This window comes from Kwoniella europaea, chromosome 1, assembly GCF_036810445.1.
Source record: "Kwoniella europaea PYCC6329 chromosome 1, complete sequence".
Classification (NCBI taxonomy): Eukaryota; Fungi; Basidiomycota; class Tremellomycetes; order Tremellales; family Cryptococcaceae; genus Kwoniella; species Kwoniella europaea.
The window spans coordinates 3,310,957-3,330,105 of record NC_089487.1 but is presented as its reverse complement, the minus strand read 5'-3'; the positions used below and the strand labels follow the sequence as shown (position 1 = coordinate 3,330,105).

Here is a 19,149-nt window from a genome sequence, read left to right as displayed (position 1 = left end):
TCTACCCTTCTACTCTCATTTCTACATTCATCCACTTACACTTCAATCACACCACATACCACACCATTCATCATAATCTCCAAACTACCCTCATATTCCTTTTCCGCCCATTGATCGATGGATGTTAACCATTTCGAAGCTGGCATCTCAGGTCCTAACCGAGATGCAGTCCCAGGTACCATCTGATTCAAATCTATACAAAGATTTCTTTCATCAGTCTCTCCCTTTCCTCCCGTCCTAAAAATCGTTGTCGAATATTGATGGACAACAGCTGGAACACGATGAGACTCACCTATAGCTGTCCAGTGAATCTGTAACTTCTCACCAACATCCATCCTCAACGTCAAATTCAAATCTTGTACATGTTCATCGACCGACGTGGCCACTTTGATATGATGTCTCATTTTCGGTATCGGAGGTGGTAAGTCGAATGACCATCTCAAGACGGAAGCTTCAAATGCTAATGTAGGCCAAACTAATCCTTTCTATAAGTACCAAACAAACCAACAACGAAACGTACCAACAAACAGATCAGCTCCTGCTACAGATGCACATCATCCGAGATCATATCACACAACAGGGTTATGAACTCACAAAGACAAATCTCAATCTCAATACCCTCGTAGCGTACTCCCAAGATACCTCCTGAGTATAGAATCCGATACTTGGCCATTCAAATTGTTCATCCTCTCTCGAAACTTCCAAAGGGAATTTATACGTGTCCAAAAAGCTAGATATGGGATATACGGTATCCCAATCGGAGTCATAATCCGTCAATTGAGTGTTGACCACTTCTGAACCGTTTTTACCGAAATGAGTGTGAATCGACTCGACAATGTTCGCTGTCGGTCCTCGATCCATGAATGCTATATGACCTGTATGTTCTCCGGAAGTGTGCTATACGTACCGAGTCGTCATAAGTCACAAAGACCATACCAGAACTGCTGAAATGACATAGATTGAAACTCACATTGTATAGATATTGCACACCTACTCTCTTAGGGTGCATATCATCATAAGGCCAATACCACGGACCTGCCAGAGCAGTCAAAACTCCCGCTAAGAACAATAACACTCCCAGGACGACCTTCCGTTGCGACGATCTAGGTGCACGATGGAAGAGAGGTATGAAAGTCGGGAAGAAGATAAAGCCTGATACGGATGAGATGGTGGCGATGATGAACTCTGCTGGAGCGTCCTGTAGGATAGAAACGGTGCATTAGCATTGCCTCGAAGACCAAGCAAGTTAAATGTGGAATGATCGAAGCACTCACTTTGCCCATCCTTCCTGCTAACGGCGTAAAGATATCCAGCGTCTATTTCAGCCAAAGTAGGATCATCAGCCATCTCCTTCTCTTGGTGTTTTCGCTCGGAAGCCATCGCACATACCGTGGTAACAGCCTCAACAGCTAAAGTAGTACATCCAATGAGAGGTATGAGGTACGTCGTTTTGATCTTCATCCCTTCTACATTCCTTCCTCCAATCAATCTAGTGAATTCATCCAACAACCCGCCAACCAGAAGTAATGCAGCGAGGAAAGAGAACAAATAGGCCGATCTGACCTTCAGAGACTGTAGGACCATCATGAGTGTGATAGCGAAAAGGGTCTGACAGGTATAATGCGCGGATTCCAATTTGGTTCGGTCGACCGGCGAAAGTAACTTGGAAAGTAAAAGCTGAACTGAGAAATGTCCGATAAATCCTGCTGGGAGATACACGAGTAATGGGAGATGTTCATGTCGGAACCTAACATTGTGATCGTTCCGTTCAGCTGGAGATGCCTGTAGTAGTAGAGTGAGGGGAAACTCTCGCTAACATACCATAGTTGACCTTTACCAGCTAAGACCAACACCGCTGCTAGGAGATCGGCACTTAACGCGCCACCAACAAGTCCCAGCGGAGTACCTATCAAAGCTACCAAGAACGCTTTCCATCTTTTCTTGCTCAATTGTCGGAGGGACAAAGCGCCAGCGATAACAGCTAAAGAGGTGTATACGTTGTTCGCAGCGTCCACAGGCCAATGAACAAATACCAGATCGAATAAGGAGAAGTAGACCATTTCAGGTGGAGAGAATTCTTCAACTTGGAGTAGAGGTGATTCAGGTGAGGTCAAGTGATCAAGGATGGCGATCATGTTGTTGGCGAAATGTTGGGCTGAACCAGGCTCAATGTACTTGATTGAGTCTCTGGCAGATCCGTGCATAGTCAGCCTTATGGTAATCCGATCCCCAGAGTTAACGAATAACTCACTTCTTCGTATGGTAGAAATAACTATGTCCCACAGTGGCCATCTGAAGACAGTCACACGAGGCCGGTCAGCTGTCATCACTAAGTTCACAAAACGATTGTAGCTGACTCACGTCCAGTCCTGACACTCCGAGATATTTCTCAAACTGGACAAAATCCGTACTAGCAATCATATATCAGCTAAACGTCATGATCAAATGACTGCTAGACGACCTACTCAGACATGATTATACCCGAAGAGAACACATCCGCTGCAATTACGGTACCTCGTGGGCTACACACTATGTTGAATGAATCAGCTATTCTTCCCATGCACGAACATTGGGGAAGACATGCCAGCTGACTTACTGAAAATGACAGAACCGTCAAATGGTCTATCCCTTTCTACCAGAACTCTAGCCAGGTCTAACATGACTCCAACTCCCATACCATCGCTATGATTTTGCACATACCAGTGTCAAATTACATCTCGAGCATGGTTGATTTGGGGAGCTCCTCAAGCATGATAAGCAATCCAGACTTACTCGGCAGCACCAGGAGAAGGTAAAGTCGAATCCATATGAGCTCCTAGCAAAACTGCATCTTTCTCTGGTCGTTTCGCAGTCTCATTGTAAGAAGGTGGATTCTTGGCTGACAATTTGAGAATTATGTTGGTGATTCCATTATAGGCTTTGAGCACTTCATGATCTAGAATGTCGAATCTATACAGTTCAGGAAAATTAGTTATCACTTCAACCATCGAATCAATGAACAGAGCGGAAACGGATAGTTGCGAATGAAGGGTCTAGGGATGAAACTCACGAATGAAATCCAGAACCTTGCTGAACCCACCACTCGCAATTCAAAACATCACCTTCCTCACATCTACTGACAATCTTCCGGACTTCCCCTAAAACGTATTCTTCACCTTTTACAGCTTCGGATGTACCGACCGTTCTGTATCCTATGTTTTCTAGAGATTCTATATGTCCTAGTATAAGTTGTTCGGATGGTTGTGGATTTCCATTCGCATCGCTATAAAACCAGGCCATCTTCAGCCCCAGTATTTTAGAAAAAAATGCAGTCTGAGAAGGAAGGTGACTGACTATGGTTCTAATCTTTCAGGTAATTTGTAATGTAATTTAGATAGATAAACCGGTAAGACCGTCAAGATCAACAAGAAGAATAGATAATTCCATAACGATGTCTTCTCCACCGTGGGCTCTTCTTTCGGCTGGACTTTCACCTGTTTGGCTATGATAGGAGTCAAGATTGGTTCCTGTCCGTTCGTACCATCTGACTCGGTGGACTTGGCATTGACGGTATGCCCGTTAGATAAGGGAGTATCGACTGTCATCGATCTTGATATAAACTTCTCTACGATCTATCTATTCCGGTAGATAGCAAGCAGTACAGAGAGCGAGACGGAGGGGGTGGCGATACTTTGCAGAGATTGAAAATGATGTTATATATATATTCACAAGCTTGATGTATAAGAGAGAACAGAGCGATATCAGCTGTCCACACCCACTCCCATTTACGCTTTAATGTTGACATCATAACAAAATCATAAACCTTAAATTCCGATAGAAAGCTCTTTCAGGTAAAATAGGTTAAAATCTCCTCGTTATCTCCCATTCTTTCGCAGTCAAGCTCAACCCTTCCAGATCTGCCTCCCAAAAGAGGCCTGAGTGCACCATGCATGCTTCCTATGTAGTCGTACTCATGCATACCGATTATCTTGCTGAGCTTATATGCAATTGATCGGTCATTATCTACCCTCTTTCCCTCCGCACAGAGCACAGACAGCGGGCAGGGTGTAGCGGCGATCACCGTGTTAACAGCGCTAAGACCCAGAGAGCTAAGGAAAAAAGTTGAAAGACAACTATAGGTTGTTCGATTATCACCATCGATATCCATATTAGCAGGCGCTTCCCCTCATCACCCTCTCGTCCTTCGCTATATGCGACTCACTCTTGCCCTCCTGACTAGAAGGTACAACAGAAGAATGGCGCATTTAGCGAACCTGTCAAAGGAAGAATTGATAGCCAAGATCGAGTATCTCGAAAATGCAGCTCGGTCAAAGGCTTCAACCATCCCATCTCAGAATGAGGTGCAACCAATAAATGTCCCGATAGCACCAACAGCTTCAGCCTCAGCTTCCTCCTCATCAACACCTACACCAGTGTTGGGTGAAAATGGTAAACCCCTTCGTAAACACGAACGCAAAGTCCTGAAGAAATCCGACAAACCCTTCTCCTTCCATTCGCATCCTACCCGACATATCGCCCTGATGATTTCATATTACGGTTGGCCATATTGCGGATTAGCTCTCCAACCTCCCATAGGCGGTAAACCAGCTGTTGATACTGTCGAATCGGAATTACTCAAAGCGTTGGAAAAGACTAAACTTATCGAAGAGGGACAAGGGCTAGAAGGGTGTGGTTATTCAAGGTGCGGTAGGACTGATAGAGGTGTGAGTGGACATGGGCAGGTGGTTAACCTCTGGGTTAGAAGCTCGAGGAAGAGGGATGATGGTGGTGAACAATTGCCTTATGAAGTGGGTTGGAAAGATGCCAGAGATCCTAAAGAGGTTAAAGTGAAACCACAACCAACGGAAGAACATGTCGATACAGAAACAGGTGACAAGAATGATAAGAAAAAGAACAAGAAGAAAGAAGCATACGATACAGTCAAATCCCCTTCTGGACCAATCTTAGAATTCCCATATCCCAAATTACTAAATTCCGTTCTCCCACCTTCCATCAGAGTCTTAGCATGGTCACCTCTCAATCAAGAATTCGATTCTAGGTTCTCATGTTCTTACAGACATTACAAATATGCTTTCCACCTTCGACCAACTCCCACCACTCCTTCACTAGACTTAGGGTTAATGTCGGAAGGTGCTGGGTATCTGATAGGGGAGAATGATCATAGGAATTTCTGTAAATTAGATGGATCGAAACAGATCAAAAATCATAAACGTACAGTTCTCAAAGCATATTTCGAAACCGACCCTCAAACCAATGGAGACAGGATAATATTCAATTTAGTCGGTACAGCATTTTTATGGCATCAAGTAAGACACATAATAGCTATCTTATTCCTCATCGGATCCAAACTAGAAAAACCGGCAATAGTAAAAGATTTATTAGATGTTGAGAAATATCCTTCTAAACCTATTTACACGATGGGAGATCCCTTACCTCTGACATTACATGAATGCGGGTATGAAGAAGGTATACTAGATTGGAGGTTTGGAGGCTATGATGGACCTTACAAATCACTTACCGACCAGAGGAAAGAAGAATTATATGCATGTGCGATGGGAGGTAGAGAAGGATTTGAAAGGCAGCTTTTGGGCGCAAGTCAAGAAGCCGATTTGAGAAGTTGGCAAGTTAATGGATCATTAAGGAAGTTACAAGAAGTGTATGGTACGCCGGCGAAGAAGGATAAGAAAGATCAGATTATCTATCCTGTAGGAGGAGGTGAGGTGATTATAGGTATGAATTACAAGAAATTGGAGAATAGACCGAGAGGTGAAACGCCAGATGAAGTTAATAGGAAATGGAGGGAGTTGAAAGGAAGAGCAGGTGGCAGAGGTAAGAAGTATGAGGGGATGGATCTGGATGTGGAAGAGGACGGAGGTGATGAATAGTACAATTGACAACTATATACGATAGCTACATTGGATTATCGGATCGTAAAGGGATTGTTGTGTCAGATAGAACACTAGAAATAGAATGTATATCTAATAATTCATCACATGGACATCCACCATACTGCAGTAGTAAATTCCTAACGTGTATGGTATATGGGAAATAATACATCTCTAAAATGACCTGATAATTTCGGATATATAGACAATATGATTTGTGTTTGAATAGATATATTGATCTCACTCATTTTCTTCAATATCCATTCACTCCTCCGAAAAAAAAAACCACAATCTCCCTCCACCTATCCACCCGATGATCAAACATAGGATCAAGCTGATTTATCACCTGAGTCCCATCTCTACATTCGGATCCCACTTATCGACTCCCCATCATTCTCAATCTATCAGGATGTATCCCCGGCGCAGCCCCAGCGGGCGGTTGACTCGCCTGAGTGAATGAGGGTGGTGCTGCGGCTGCAGCTGCTCCTGCGCCAGGCGGACTGGCAAATCCATTAGGACTGTTAGATGCAGGTGGTGGTCTGAATGGCATTCCATTAGTCGGTGGTGGTCCACCATAACCGTTCACTCCGGTAGGGGGGAAAGGTGGTGCACCTGCTCCGATACCTGTAGGAGGGGGACGGAAGGGTGGGGGTGTTCCTGATCCGGCGGAGGGTGCAAAGGGTGGCATATTGCCGTTAGGTGGGAAAGGAGGTCGGAATGGTGGTGCGCCGGTTGATGGTGGGAATGGTGATTGGGATGGTGACGAGGGAGGGTATCCTGTAGGATGGAAAGGGGTGTTAGCGATTATGAGCTTTGGATATTTATGTCAACTACTGGAAAACGATGTAATGACATGTCTCATTCCCGCAGAATGATTATATTCAATCTCCCTCAATCCTTACTTTTCTTTTCTTCAATCACAGCAATGATGTCTATCCAACTGCTGACCTGCTACAACTCATCTAGCCAGCACTCTTCACCACCGAAGTGTACAGATATCCTTATCCCATCCCTTAACCTGACACTCACCCTGTTGCGTAGTCATAGGATTCAAGAACCCCGCGCCCAGCCTCATACTAGGCGCCATCATCATCTGCTGTCTCCCACCTCCCGATTCATGCTGACTGATAATTTGATCGATTATATTCTGAGCTTTATCATGGTTCAATCCAGCGAAATAATCTCGAACGTTGGCTACGTGGTTTCGTCCCGTGTTGTGGGCTTTACGGGCGTTCATCGAATCGTGCGTGAGATAACTATCATATATACAGTGGTTAGCACATCATATCGTAGTAGGTAACATCCACCTGATGTGAAGGAGGAGGAAGGAGGATTATTTCATCTCTCCCTGTCTCTCCCGATGCACACCACGAGAGAGTCACTACACTATACCATGATCTCTTCTATTCTCTCTATCGAGGGTACAGATCCGGTCCCACAAGGTGATTATACGATCACTTACATATCACAATAATCACAATAATATTTACCCATCTTGACTGATTAAATTGTATTCTTTGTTCTATGCGTTTCTCGGATTAGTTTTCACGTCCCTTTCGGTGATTTTGGTTCTGGTAGGTGTATAAATCTGGGTGGTAGGAGCGATTCGGATCGTTCTGTGTATCAGGCAATGAATGAACTAGCTTGTTGTAAGAGAGTATGGTATTGTTCAAGAGGAAAAGCAGATGAAGAGGAATACTGTACGATGAACCTCTTCGAACGAGTCTCTGCCAAAATGGATTTGACTGGAGAAAGCACATGCCTAATTTGTGTTCCTCCGCAACGCGCCTAAATTCCTCGAAAGGTTCTTGCTAACTTCCTTCATCCCCTGCCAAACCTGGAGTACTCGGTACGCATAGAAATGATAACATACATACAGGAGGTTTCTGACTAAACGGCTAACACATAATATGATCTGTATCTCTATGATACATGGAAAAAGTCACTTGTTGGGTCTCGCTATAAGCATCTACCATATATATACAAATAGTGGGGATGGTCGCTCGTCTTCGTAATCGTAATCGTAATAGTTGTTAATTGGATCTCATGGTGTTCATTACATTTTCGATTTATTTCGTGTCCTTCTTTAGGCTGTGTCATTATATATATATGGTTGAGGCTCCTCTGGTAAGGGGTCGAATAGGTCATGGTGTTTTCGATCACACCGTCAACCTATCGAAATCTTTCGGGATCTCCCAATTCTACAATGTCATCAGGTCGTCAGCTGATCATTCCGACAGAAAACCCAGATATGTGCAACTGACATGTTGTTTAGCCACTCTTTTATAAGCTTCTACAGCCTCTCTCATCGTGTAGGGTGAATTCCAATTTCGTGGATCGAGTCGAGCGGGAGGAGTAGCTTCCGTCATGTTTGTCTGTAACATCAATAAATCATCATCAGTATCACTCAATCCCATCGGAACCCTCTTCAATCCCAAAGTTGTTAAATCGTATGGAGAAGAAGTCTCAGAACATAGTGAGGGTCTGACATTGTGTAAGAAGGGGAATCGAACTCACCATAACCTCCCTGACAACAGCTTCCGTACAAAAAGCAGGATTCCACCCTGTCCCCGTCATCAACTCATTACACACGCTTCCACCCCCTGTTATATTCCCTCCTCCACCATACATGAACGGCATCAACCTAGGATGGACAATTCGCATGAACGGTGGCGAGTGGGGGAAAGAAGCGGGAAATCGAAGCTCAGCGATGATAGATGAGATGTTATGCTTCTTCATCTCTTTGTACAGATGTGAGTCGGGCGGGAAAGTGTGCAGCTCGAGTGTCCAGCAATACAGACTGAAATACAGCACATCATTCGCATCAGCATTTTACACGTAAGCGACACACTAACAAGAGCGACCTACCTCTCAACATCCGGATTGACCCAGAACGGCAATCCACCTTCCTCCTGAGCCTTCACGACAGCTTTTAACTCTTTTCCTAAAGCCTTACTTGCTACCACACTGGTCTCAGTAGGAGGAGGCAAGCTTTCCATTCTGGCATATCGACTTTGTGGTGAAGGTTTGAAGGTATTTTGGGGCTTGGGAGGTGGAGGAGGTGGATTGAAAATATCATAGTCGGTTTTATCGTCTGGTTCGTCATCGATGTATGACGTTCGAGTAAGCTTTTCGGGCATCATCTGTTGTGTGCCACGATCATTGTTCTTCAGCTACTATATGTTGTATAACTTGGAAGACCCTATAAACACTTACAACTGCCAAAGGCTGATTACTGTTCAGGGTCGGTTTGGTTCTGAGCATGGGATCATGAACAAACAATGCTCCTTTGGCAGATTTGGCATTTTTGGCCCGTTCTTCTTCCGCCTCTTCAGATGTTTCCATTGTTTCGTTCCCTTGGACGAGGAGAAGGAAAGGTTTGATCTGTTTCACGTTGTTGACTGGAATAAAGCATACAACTTATGAGATAGGCAGCGTGAGGAAGGAAGAACACTTGGAAGTTCACTCACCAACGTAGAATGGATGAGAGGAGACGAAGGTGTGAGGTACGTTGACTGGAACAGGAAGTATGAGCTCCGGTTCCTGCCATGAAAAGCTCAGAGCGATTGCATGTGGGCCCATAGATGGATAAAGTGAACAAAGGAGAGGAGAACTTTGAATGGGATTCCAGGGAGCAGACTAACGAAAGGAGAGAAGCATATTAAACTTACCTAGCTCGACCAGTGCGGTAGCTTTCGACAACTTAAAATCTGCATTCTCCCTAACGTGAACCGTTGCTCTTGCATACCCTCCCATAGAGGTTCCCGAATTAGAAGCGAAATAGACACCGTTTCCGTATGCCTTGATTCAGACAGGTTAGCGTAAAATACGAAGTTACGGAATGAATATGATCCCAATCGTCACTGGTGAACGGTGAATTTAGTATATGGACTCACCCTTCCATTGATAGTCTCCGAGAAATCCAATCCAGTTCGTAGGATATTATGCCATCTTTCAGCTGCGGAACCTGATAAAAGTATTTTCCAACTTTTACCGTTAATTTCCTCTCATATTACAAATCAGACACAAAGGTTGGAAGGAAAAGCGAACTCACCATGAAACGCTAGGAGCGTGGGGTAGGTCTTACAATTCTTATTCTCCTTCTTCGCCAGCTCAATCTCATTCTTGAAATTACTCTCCTGCTCAGGCGATCCAACAACGAATGTGAACTGTTTTAAATCTCCTCCCATGCTTCCGTAGGTGACTTGCGTCGGAGTGGTCGTTGAGGCCGAGCTTATATCCTGTACCCCTTCACCGGGTTTTGTCTCTTTCAGATAGGCTCTACACGACCCTACGACCCATCTCAAGACTCCTATCGATCCTGAGGGCGCATCGATCGATTTCAACTTTCCACCACGTTCGAGGTGAGCCTTGATCTCGGATACTTTTGGTAGTTGCTGGATGAGCCATGCTAAAGCTCGACGCTGATCGAGATCGGGTAACTCATCTAGGAGTTGAGAATGGGCGATACCGAACTCGGGTGGAACTTCGATACTGCAATGGATGTCAGTGATCGACCTCAAGTGAAATGGGGGTTCGTTTGACCTACTGTAGATGTAAAGGTAGTTCCATCCTCGTTTGTGCCCCGGAAGCAGCTGCACAATGGGCGAATGATAAAAGCACATCGACGACTGCTGGGTGGGTCATAATGGTATATTCGACAGAGGGACCTAACCCTAAGCTCATGAAACCGTAGATGCAAAGGGGTTTGTCGCAAACATAGGGTCGGAGAGATGGAAGTTTGACTTCGAGACCGCAGTTCTGCCCATCGCATCATTAGCTTTTTCTCTTTCGGATATCCGTGAGCTTTTCCAGCTTACCAAGCAGTATTTCGGAGCTTCCATAAACCTTCGTAAGACCCAATTGAACGTAACTAAGGGAATATTTCTCTCAAACCCTTTAACAACAGGATCATCCTCATCTTCTTTACCTGCATTTTTGGGGATTTGATCGTACTGAAACACTTGACGAGATGCTTCTTCGTCCATACCTATCCTATCTGCCGTAGACCAATTCAATCCGAAGGCTGTTCGAAGTTTGTAGCATCTTCCGAACGACTTGAGGTAGTTCAAAATCGGTGCAGAGAGGTAGAAATGCCGTGTCCTCTCGTAGTATCGGGTGGAACTTCGATACTGCAATGGATGTCAGTGATCGACCTCAAGTGAAATGGGGGTTCGTTTGACCTACTGTAGATGTAAAGGTAGTTCCATCCTCGTTTGTGCCCCGGAAGCAGCTGCACAATGGGCGAATGATAAAAGCACATCGACGACTGCTGGGTGGGTCATAATGGTATATTCGACAGAGGGACCTAACCCTAAGCTCATGAAACCGTAGATGCAAAGGGGTTTGTCGCAAACATAGTCGGAGAGATGAAGTTTGACTTCGAGACCGCAGTTCTGCCCATCGCATCATTAGCTTTTTCTCTTTCGGATATCCGTGAGCTTTTCCAGCTTACCAAGCAGTAAGGCTTCCAACCGTAAAGACAGATAACTAAGGGGAATATTTCTCTCAAACCCTTTAACAACAGGATCATCCTCATCTTCTTTACCTGCATTTGGGGATTTGATCGTACTGAAACACTTGACGAGATGCTTCTTCGTCCATACCTATCCTATCTGCCGTAGACCAATTCAATCCGAAGGCTGTTCGAAGTTTGTAGCATCTTCCGAACGACTTGAGGTAGTTCAAAATCGGTGCAGAGAGGTAGAATCCTGGCATGCCGTGTCCTCTCGTAGTAGAAACCATTACATCGAGAGGTGGTTTATCTGATCATGACATGAGCACAAGTCGATATGATGATACTATAGACTCACAATTGGGATGAAACCCTAACCAATATTTCATCTTATCCAAATGTGGAGGATATGTATCGGTTCCCATCATCAATATCAACCTTTGATCTTTCTTCCAAGCGTCCACTAAGCCATCGTCCCACATGCTGAGAACGTTCGGATCAATAAGAAGGTTCTTGAGGGGTATCGAGTACGACACAACCCAGAAATCCGACACTCTGGTTAGTCCTGGTCGATAACCCCACTTTTGTGCTTGCTCGAAATGACTATGTAGAATGAATGTGTGATTAGCTTTGTGCCCGGGATGAAGGGCGATCATGGACTCACTCTTTCAGCTGTATCCATCCAGGTCCAAGATCCCCATCAGACCCTTTAGCAGTTTCGAACCCTCTTCCGAGATCTTCAGCCCAGGGGTCCGCCCCATCTATCATCTCCTCATCCTCCTCCATTTCACCTTCGTCAAAGTCTCCGGGTATCCCTCCTGTCGCCTCGTCATCGCCCTGGAGGGAGGCTAGAAGCTTCTCTAGCAGGAGAGGTATCTCGAGATCGTATATTTCGGAGAAGCGGGAAAAGGTGGCTTCGGCTCTTTTCGGAAGAGAGTCATGGGAGAATAGGACGAGGTTGTATGATGCAGGATAGGATTTGAGATCTGTTTAACGGGAGAATATTTGTCACATTTAGTTAACGAGACGAGTAGGAAAGGGATCTGTGGAGGAGTAAGGAGGGAGAGGAAAGAAGGGAATGGAACGAGAAGGAGAAGAATGGGAGAGAAGCACGTGAGAAGAGTGAGAAAACAGTATGGTATATAGCACATACCTTGAAAAATCAAGTTCAAATTGAGCTTGAATCCTCGTCCGTCTATATCTTCGTATTCTAATTTATAAAATACTGAATCATCTGATTCGCCACTTTTGAAGTCTAGAGATGATTCAATGCTAACGTCAGCTTCATATTCTGTCTGTCATTAGACATACCTTTGATCATCCCATTCATCCCCGCATACCCTTCCACTTCTCCCTGTACTCCCCATTTCGTCCTGCACAACCCATAATCCCGCTTCCATCCCGCCCTTCCGAAAGACACTTCCTCAGTAAGGGCAGGGGAAGGTAGACCCACTTGCTTCGCTCTAGCCACCGACTGATCTTTTAAAGAAGCATCAATGGCAGCTTGAATATCATCATCAATCTCTAAATCTTCCCCTTCAGCACCGGAAAAGAATGTATCTTCCAGTTCTTCATCCGAGTCATCAATGACGATTGGCTGGTGAACGCTCATCTTGATTTTCTTCTTTTTGGGATGATCAGAGGAAGAAGCGGTAGAAGGTTCTCGGTTGTCCTTCTTCGAAGACGAAGAGGAAGATGAATTACCTTGTTGTTGTGCTTTGGCTGATGAACGGGTGACTCGTTTAGTTGAAGAAGAAGGTTGATTGGATGAGGATGATGAAGAGGAAGATGAAGGATTACCACGTTTGTTCCTCGTTGACATGAGTGCGAAGTGTGAGTTGGGTTGAGATAAAGGTGAATCAGTTGTCGGAGGCAGAGGTACGTGCGTCGGATTGTGAGACGGGTTTTCTGTATATCCTAGATGAGAACAGAATAATGTGGACTGGATACCAGTGTGAGGGATGAGAAAAAGAGAAAGATCAGGTATCACATCGTGTTTGTTGATGTATCAATGAGATTCACCTCTTATATATGTGTCTCATGCACAGCTGACTGGATTCGAATCATCATCATCGTCATCATCATCATCACACTGTCACTGTCACCGTCACTGTCACTGTCTCACCCAACTTGCTTCTGATGAGTACAACGGATGCGGGGTAACAAGCTGAAGAATGCGGGGTGTGTGGAGTTACGTAACCGCACGACGTTGTTCAACAGACCGCGATACCCGAAGAACAGAGCTAGTTATACATTCTACTCTCCAGTTCCAACTTTCCTCCTCTTCCTCCTCCTTCTTCTTCTTCTTCTGCCCTTCCATCAAGATCAGCTACATTTCGAACCGTGAGCCAATATGGTAGCAGATACAATCCATGTCCACAGCCATCTCGCAGGTCATCCAGCCTACCACTTCTTGGGACACGACATAGGTGAGCTGCGTGGTCCGGGCGCATAGTCCCAATGTGACAAACACAAGCTGACGATACCATCATAGTCCTCGACGTTCCTATTCCAGCATTGATCCTCTCTGCAGTCGGAGCAGCCTTCCTTTTAAGATACACCTTATCATTCTTCAGACTGATCCTCGAATTGACAATTCTTCCAGGTAAAAATGTAAGCTAGCCCACAGTGTTCTATCCCCCGCCAACAGCTTACACCTCCCTATCATTCCATTAGGTTATGAGATACCAAGCGAGAGATGGGAAGACTTGGGCATTGGTAACTGGATGTACAGGTGGAATAGGTCTGGAATTCGCCAGACAACTAGCCAAAAATAAATTCAATGTCGTATTGGTAGGAAGGAGAAAAACAGCATTGGATGAAGTCGCTCAAGAACTTGGTAAGCCAGCTTCCCATTCTCCCAGGTTCCCAATCTCAAACAACCGGTCTGAGCTGATGTCATGCCACACCCTGGTAGAGAGTAAATATGGTGTCGAAACCAAATCCTTCGTGGTGGACGTCGCTACTCCCGGCTCAGCACGAGACGAAGCTTTGACTCAAATTGAATTATTCTCAAAATCGAATGATCTCGGTGTACTAAGTAAGTCATGAGGTTTTGTTGCCAACTCGAAACTGCTGACTTATCGAAATGAATATGGGAAAATAGTCAATAACGTCGGTGCTTCTCATCTTATGCCCGTTCCATTCGCCGAGACCGACCGAACAGAGATGACTCAAATTATCGAAACTGTAAGTACTCCGCTTAGAACTTTTTACTTCCGAAATTCAGAGCTGACAGTGACACGTAATTTAGAATATCAACTGGACAATCTTCCTTACTCGAGCTGTCATCCCATCTATGATCGCCCGATCATCCTCTCGTGGTTCACCCAAATCGTTAATTATGACTATCGGTTCATTGTCAGGTAGAATCCCTTCACCTCTTTTGGCTACTTATTCAGGAACCAAAGCTGCTTTGTCAACTTGGACGAAAGCTTTGGCTAAGGAGGTGGAGAAGAAAGGTGTGGAGGTGGAATTGGTCCAGGCTGCGTTCGTTGTAAGTGTGATATTCTTGACATTCACATGAGTATAACAAAAACAAAGAAACATCTCCACATCGTTCGGCCGAGGACGACCAACCCCCTTCTTGCTTATGTACTATATCTACACATCACATTTCATGAAACTAAGTTTTTGCATCTCGCTACCCATTGCTAAAGTAACTTATACTCTCAGGTCTCAAACATGTCCAAGATCCGACGATCATCCGCACTCGTCCCAACCCCTCGAAACTTCGTTCAATCCGTCTTATCCACATTTGGTCAACCCCGAGGAGCGCAAGGTAGACCATACGAAAGAACTCCCTTCTGGACTCATGCATTCTTGGACTACGCCGTTGGATTTGCGGGTTATCTGAGTGAAGTGTCGGGTATCAAGGTGATTGATAAGATGCATAAGGATATTAGGAAGAGGGCGATTAGGAAGTATCAGAGAGAGAAGGAGCGAGAGGGGAAGAGCGAGTAGGTGGATCTGTGGGATGGATATGGTCAGAAGAACTTTTCGTTGGTGGAACTGGAAGGAAGACAGAGAATGAAGGTGAAGGAAGAGTGGGAATGGGAGATTGGATATTTGCTAGATGACAGATTGACTATAAGAGGTTGATGATACGGGTTCCGTAGGTGTGGATTGAAGGTAGGAAAGAAAGACAAGATAAAGATCAAATTGATGATTATCATTCTCATGCCATGCAGAAAATTATAATGCGGGTACATCGAGCACTTATATATCCTGTCTTTACTGAATTCTTTTCTGTCCTGTTTCGAAAAAGCAGATGTAGTCGTTACGACTCAAGAGGGATACATGGACATGAAATCTGCGTTCTACAATCTACAAATACATATTGATCTAACTCTCCCTCATCTAAACACTATCAAGTGAACTACTCTACCTTGTCCCTCATGGATTGAGTAAACAGTCAGATATATCTATATATCTACAAACACTATATAAATGCTAACTTACCCAACCATACATCTGAAGTTAATCAATATCATTATTATCCTCCTCTCGTTCTTCCTCTTCCTCTTCCTCCTCAACACCACCAGGCCTAACGACCTTCCCACCCTTCTCTTTCAACTCTTTCGTAATCTCTTCATCAACAATCTCAAACGCCACACTCCAATATACCTTATTCTCTCCACCTACAGGCGATTGATCTTTGTACGAGGTAGGTTTATCTTGACATACGTAAGTGACTGGTTGACCGTCCCAGTATTTAAGGAGGGGGATCTGGAGGGTAAATGGGTATGGTAGAGTCGCAGAGAGGGTGTTGAAATCTATCACCAAAACAAAAGGATCAGTATCATATAAAGTATTAATGTATGTCTCGTTTCGGAAGGTATGAAGTGAAATTCAGTATGAGTTATAGGCCAGGATGGGAATATCTTTACGTCGCTTTGATGCAATATGCGTATCCATCCTCACGAGTACCTTTGGACTTTGATAATCTCTCGGGATACCTTGACTCACCCAATAATCCATTGCAGAACTCCATACCTACTTCCGTCCCTTCATCAACCTCTACACATTGTCTATTCGAAGCTTTCGTCAACCATTTTCTCCGTGAGCTTATATGAGATTTATCATCAGTATATGATGGTATATCGTCGACTATACAGATGCAGAAATACAAAGTTAGCATTACTTTAGCCTTTGTAAGCCAGACTCTCTCTCTTACTCGACGTGGACATTCACATCTTACACCCTCATCCTATAGACAAACGCACTCACCACCTTTTACATGGTCTTTCAACCATTCCAAACTGTTTTCTTCCACATACGGCCCCTCGTTCTTTTCCCCAAGGGAAAGATGAGCCATCGTAGCCAAAGCAGGCGACAGAGCCCAAGGTTTGTCCGCATATATATCAGCTTCTACCGTAGGATCCACAAAGCTGCATCACAGTATCAAGCTATATAATTAGCCAAGATCACATGTGAAGAAAATGCTTGTTACTTACTACATGAATTTCGTTGCTATACTTGTTCCCCAAGGTAAATTATCCCTTATAGGTTTTTCAAATACGTTTCCGAATACTACTTTATCTGCGTTGAAAGGTTTCTTATATTTACCTATAACATGATCACATATGCAAGTTAGTCATATTTATCATCATGTTGAATCACCAATATTCGATTACGATCTTGATCTGAGACATGGCATGGACAACCTTCCTCCTTATCTACCAACAATATTACCTCTCTCTCCCCTCCCGTCTTGGATCAAGATCAAATGTCATAATGGAATCGACCTCACTCACCCTTTACGACGATCCCATAACTCATCCCTTCCCTCCCCTTGACACCGAAATACTCCTCACCATCACCCTTTCTCAAATCCCCATTATACCCCTTGATAAACACCCATATATCTCCTGAGAAGTGTTCGGTCTCTGATCTGGTGGGTGTGGGGGAATTGACGGGGCAGGGGATGGTAGGTGGGTATGAGTGGTTGGAACTTATGAGTACGCGTAGTTTGGGTGTCATTGTGGGTGAGTGAGCGAGTGGTATAGCAGCTGGATCGTTCGGAGATAGGGTAGAACAGAAGAGATGAGATGAGATGAGATATGTGATTCAATGATTGATTGCACTTGCGGTTACTACCTAACAGTTGCACGCGCTGACATATGACGTAGTGAGACCTCCTTCCTGGTCGACTGATAAGATACAGTACCAGTTGATGTACTGTACGAGTACTCGAGTACTGTCAATCAAGCATAATGCATACACCAGTAGTTATCGTATCGATCACAGGATAACCAGTCACTGCATCACGAGCCAGGGTTATACCCGAAGGTCGAAGATCAGTAGGATGGAATACTATGTCACCAAAAGCAATGTTCGTATGACCTAAGATCGATTAGATCAATCATGGCAGATTTCCATACATCAGAAAGAATCAACTAACACATTCAAGCAATTCATTCCCATTTATACTTTGATGGAGCACTCACGGTGGTATACCAGCAACGCAATCTCTATTCTTCATCAAATCAATCTCATAATCCTCTCTGACAAGCATGAAAATCGCTATAGTCGCTCGGGCATCTTCAATCTACAAGTATACCTTCCAAAATTAGCGAATTACCTATTCTTGTTCCTATTCCTAGAATCGAAATTATAGATTGACAGGTTACAATGCAAGTGACCACTAAATAACGATCAACTCACCGGATCATGTCCTCTTCCATTATCATCACGTTGTATATCCACCCCAAGCACTTCTTTCGCCAATCTCTTCAAACTTGGAAATTCACCTTCCCTTTTGATACCCATTTTGAATCTTAGGGGATAATACAAGGCTGTATCTCTGAATGATTCGTATGGGTGTTTATGACCTATCGCCTAATTGATCAATCCAACCTCAGTATATCGTTCCATCACAATACACGACATCACGTCGGACAGAATGACTACAGGTGGGATCGACTGAAATGAGGGATGAAGGGACTTACCGACAAATCGTTAAATAATGTATGCCCTACTAAGATCTTACCTTGTACTAAATCTTTGATTCGGGATGTCACTTGTTCGTACGTTGGTGCTACAGTATTAACTCAGTAAACAGTCACCAGCTCGTTATCGTGCTAGCCATAAGGAAAGACATAGTTGAGTACATTTGTACATACCTCCATCCAAATCACCAGGTTTGATCCCACTCGCTACGACAACATCCAAAACACATTTCATCAGTCGTCCATCGATTCACGCCTGCAATATGGTGCTATGTACACCTACTTGATGTCCTATAATCGACTATGTTCTCAGGATTCACGTACACGTACGTATCGAGTACGATCGATCCTTCGTGATTTACTAGACCGACCCTTCCATGAGAGGAGCAAATCAGTAAAATATTGGCGAGAGTTTTCAGAAGAATGATATCAGTAGTAAAAGTAGTAGCTTAAAAGGATGACATCCCTCTCCTTCCTTCCTTCCTCCTTTTGCTCGAACATTTTATATCCTGTTCGTCTCTCAAGCATTTTCCAAGTGGACATTTGAGACCAATAATAAATTCAACTTACCTGGCTAGTGCTTGACCTGATTTACATCCTACGAATTCGCAGTCTGACGAATATAACCATATCAAACATCAGTATAAATATTTGGACACGGTCAGTTCATATGATCTTCTTCTTTCCTCTTTTTTGGACATTATGAAGGTGAAGTGGGAAATGGAAATGTCAACTCACCAATCGTCAGATAATCTTCCAGGTCAGGCAACTTGTACTCCCTGTCGCTGGTCATGGTGAATCAACTTTCCTCGATCAAGTGGTGAATCGGACACGTAACAAAGTCAAATGGAGGAACAAC

The 19,149-nt window shown here is 44.2% G+C and overlaps 7 protein-coding genes across 7 annotated transcripts; 2 read left to right on the top strand and 5 right to left on the bottom strand.

Annotated features, from left to right (window-relative positions):
- Window positions 1-35: 35 nt before the first annotated feature.
- V865_001261 (uncharacterized protein) lies at window positions 36-3,584 on the bottom strand (the record flags this gene model as incomplete). Its single annotated transcript, XM_066225081.1, has 14 exons — window positions 36-193; window positions 293-485; window positions 595-897; window positions 971-1,198; window positions 1,275-1,316; window positions 1,390-1,747; window positions 1,822-2,187; window positions 2,252-2,292; window positions 2,362-2,410; window positions 2,466-2,529; window positions 2,597-2,682; window positions 2,773-2,949; window positions 3,050-3,262; window positions 3,334-3,584. 14 exons carry the CDS (start codon window positions 3,582-3,584, stop codon window positions 36-38), a joined length of 2,529 nt encoding a protein of 842 aa, XP_066081178.1.
- A 651-nt stretch (window positions 3,585-4,235) lies between these two features.
- On the top strand, window positions 4,236-5,885 carry V865_001260 (tRNA pseudouridine(38-40) synthase; the record flags this gene model as incomplete). The annotated part of the gene is made up of 1 exon (XM_066225080.1): window positions 4,236-5,885. The coding sequence occupies one exon, from the start codon at window positions 4,236-4,238 to the stop codon at window positions 5,883-5,885; it is 1,650 nt and encodes a 549-aa protein (XP_066081177.1).
- A 376-nt stretch (window positions 5,886-6,261) lies between these two features.
- V865_001259 (uncharacterized protein) lies at window positions 6,262-7,379 on the bottom strand (the record flags this gene model as incomplete). Its single annotated transcript, XM_066225079.1, has 3 exons — window positions 6,262-6,662; window positions 6,915-7,141; window positions 7,348-7,379. The coding sequence occupies 3 exons, from the start codon at window positions 7,377-7,379 to the stop codon at window positions 6,262-6,264; spliced, it is 660 nt and encodes a 219-aa protein (XP_066081176.1).
- A 665-nt stretch (window positions 7,380-8,044) lies between these two features.
- V865_001258 (uncharacterized protein) lies at window positions 8,045-13,162 on the bottom strand (the record flags this gene model as incomplete). Its single annotated transcript, XM_066225078.1, has 16 exons — window positions 8,045-8,086; window positions 8,150-8,260; window positions 8,403-8,685; window positions 8,754-9,028; window positions 9,102-9,286; window positions 9,356-9,400; window positions 9,557-9,686; window positions 9,782-9,852; window positions 9,940-10,379; window positions 11,073-11,281; window positions 11,341-11,400; window positions 11,466-11,650; window positions 11,699-11,943; window positions 12,005-12,326; window positions 12,494-12,595; window positions 12,652-13,162. The coding sequence occupies 16 exons, from the start codon at window positions 13,160-13,162 to the stop codon at window positions 8,045-8,047; spliced, it is 3,216 nt and encodes a 1,071-aa protein (XP_066081175.1).
- Window positions 13,163-13,693: 531 nt separating this feature from the next.
- Window positions 13,694-15,303, top strand: V865_001257 (long-chain 3-oxoacyl-CoA reductase; the record flags this gene model as incomplete). The annotated part of the gene is made up of 7 exons (XM_066225077.1): window positions 13,694-13,769; window positions 13,835-13,953; window positions 14,017-14,179; window positions 14,258-14,380; window positions 14,447-14,529; window positions 14,594-14,836; window positions 15,016-15,303. The coding sequence occupies 7 exons, from the start codon at window positions 13,694-13,696 to the stop codon at window positions 15,301-15,303; spliced, it is 1,095 nt and encodes a 364-aa protein (XP_066081174.1).
- Window positions 15,304-15,819: 516 nt separating this feature from the next.
- On the bottom strand, window positions 15,820-17,322 carry V865_001256 (uncharacterized protein; the record flags this gene model as incomplete). Its single annotated transcript, XM_066225076.1, has 5 exons — window positions 15,820-16,115; window positions 16,309-16,449; window positions 16,570-16,730; window positions 16,797-16,908; window positions 17,097-17,322. 5 exons carry the CDS (start codon window positions 17,320-17,322, stop codon window positions 15,820-15,822), a joined length of 936 nt encoding a protein of 311 aa, XP_066081173.1.
- A 463-nt stretch (window positions 17,323-17,785) lies between these two features.
- Window positions 17,786-19,083, bottom strand: V865_001255 (uncharacterized protein; the record flags this gene model as incomplete). Its single annotated transcript, XM_066225075.1, has 7 exons — window positions 17,786-17,890; window positions 18,007-18,180; window positions 18,291-18,379; window positions 18,465-18,497; window positions 18,574-18,662; window positions 18,861-18,903; window positions 19,029-19,083. The coding sequence occupies 7 exons, from the start codon at window positions 19,081-19,083 to the stop codon at window positions 17,786-17,788; spliced, it is 588 nt and encodes a 195-aa protein (XP_066081172.1).
- Between the last annotated feature and the right edge of the window lie 66 nt (window positions 19,084-19,149).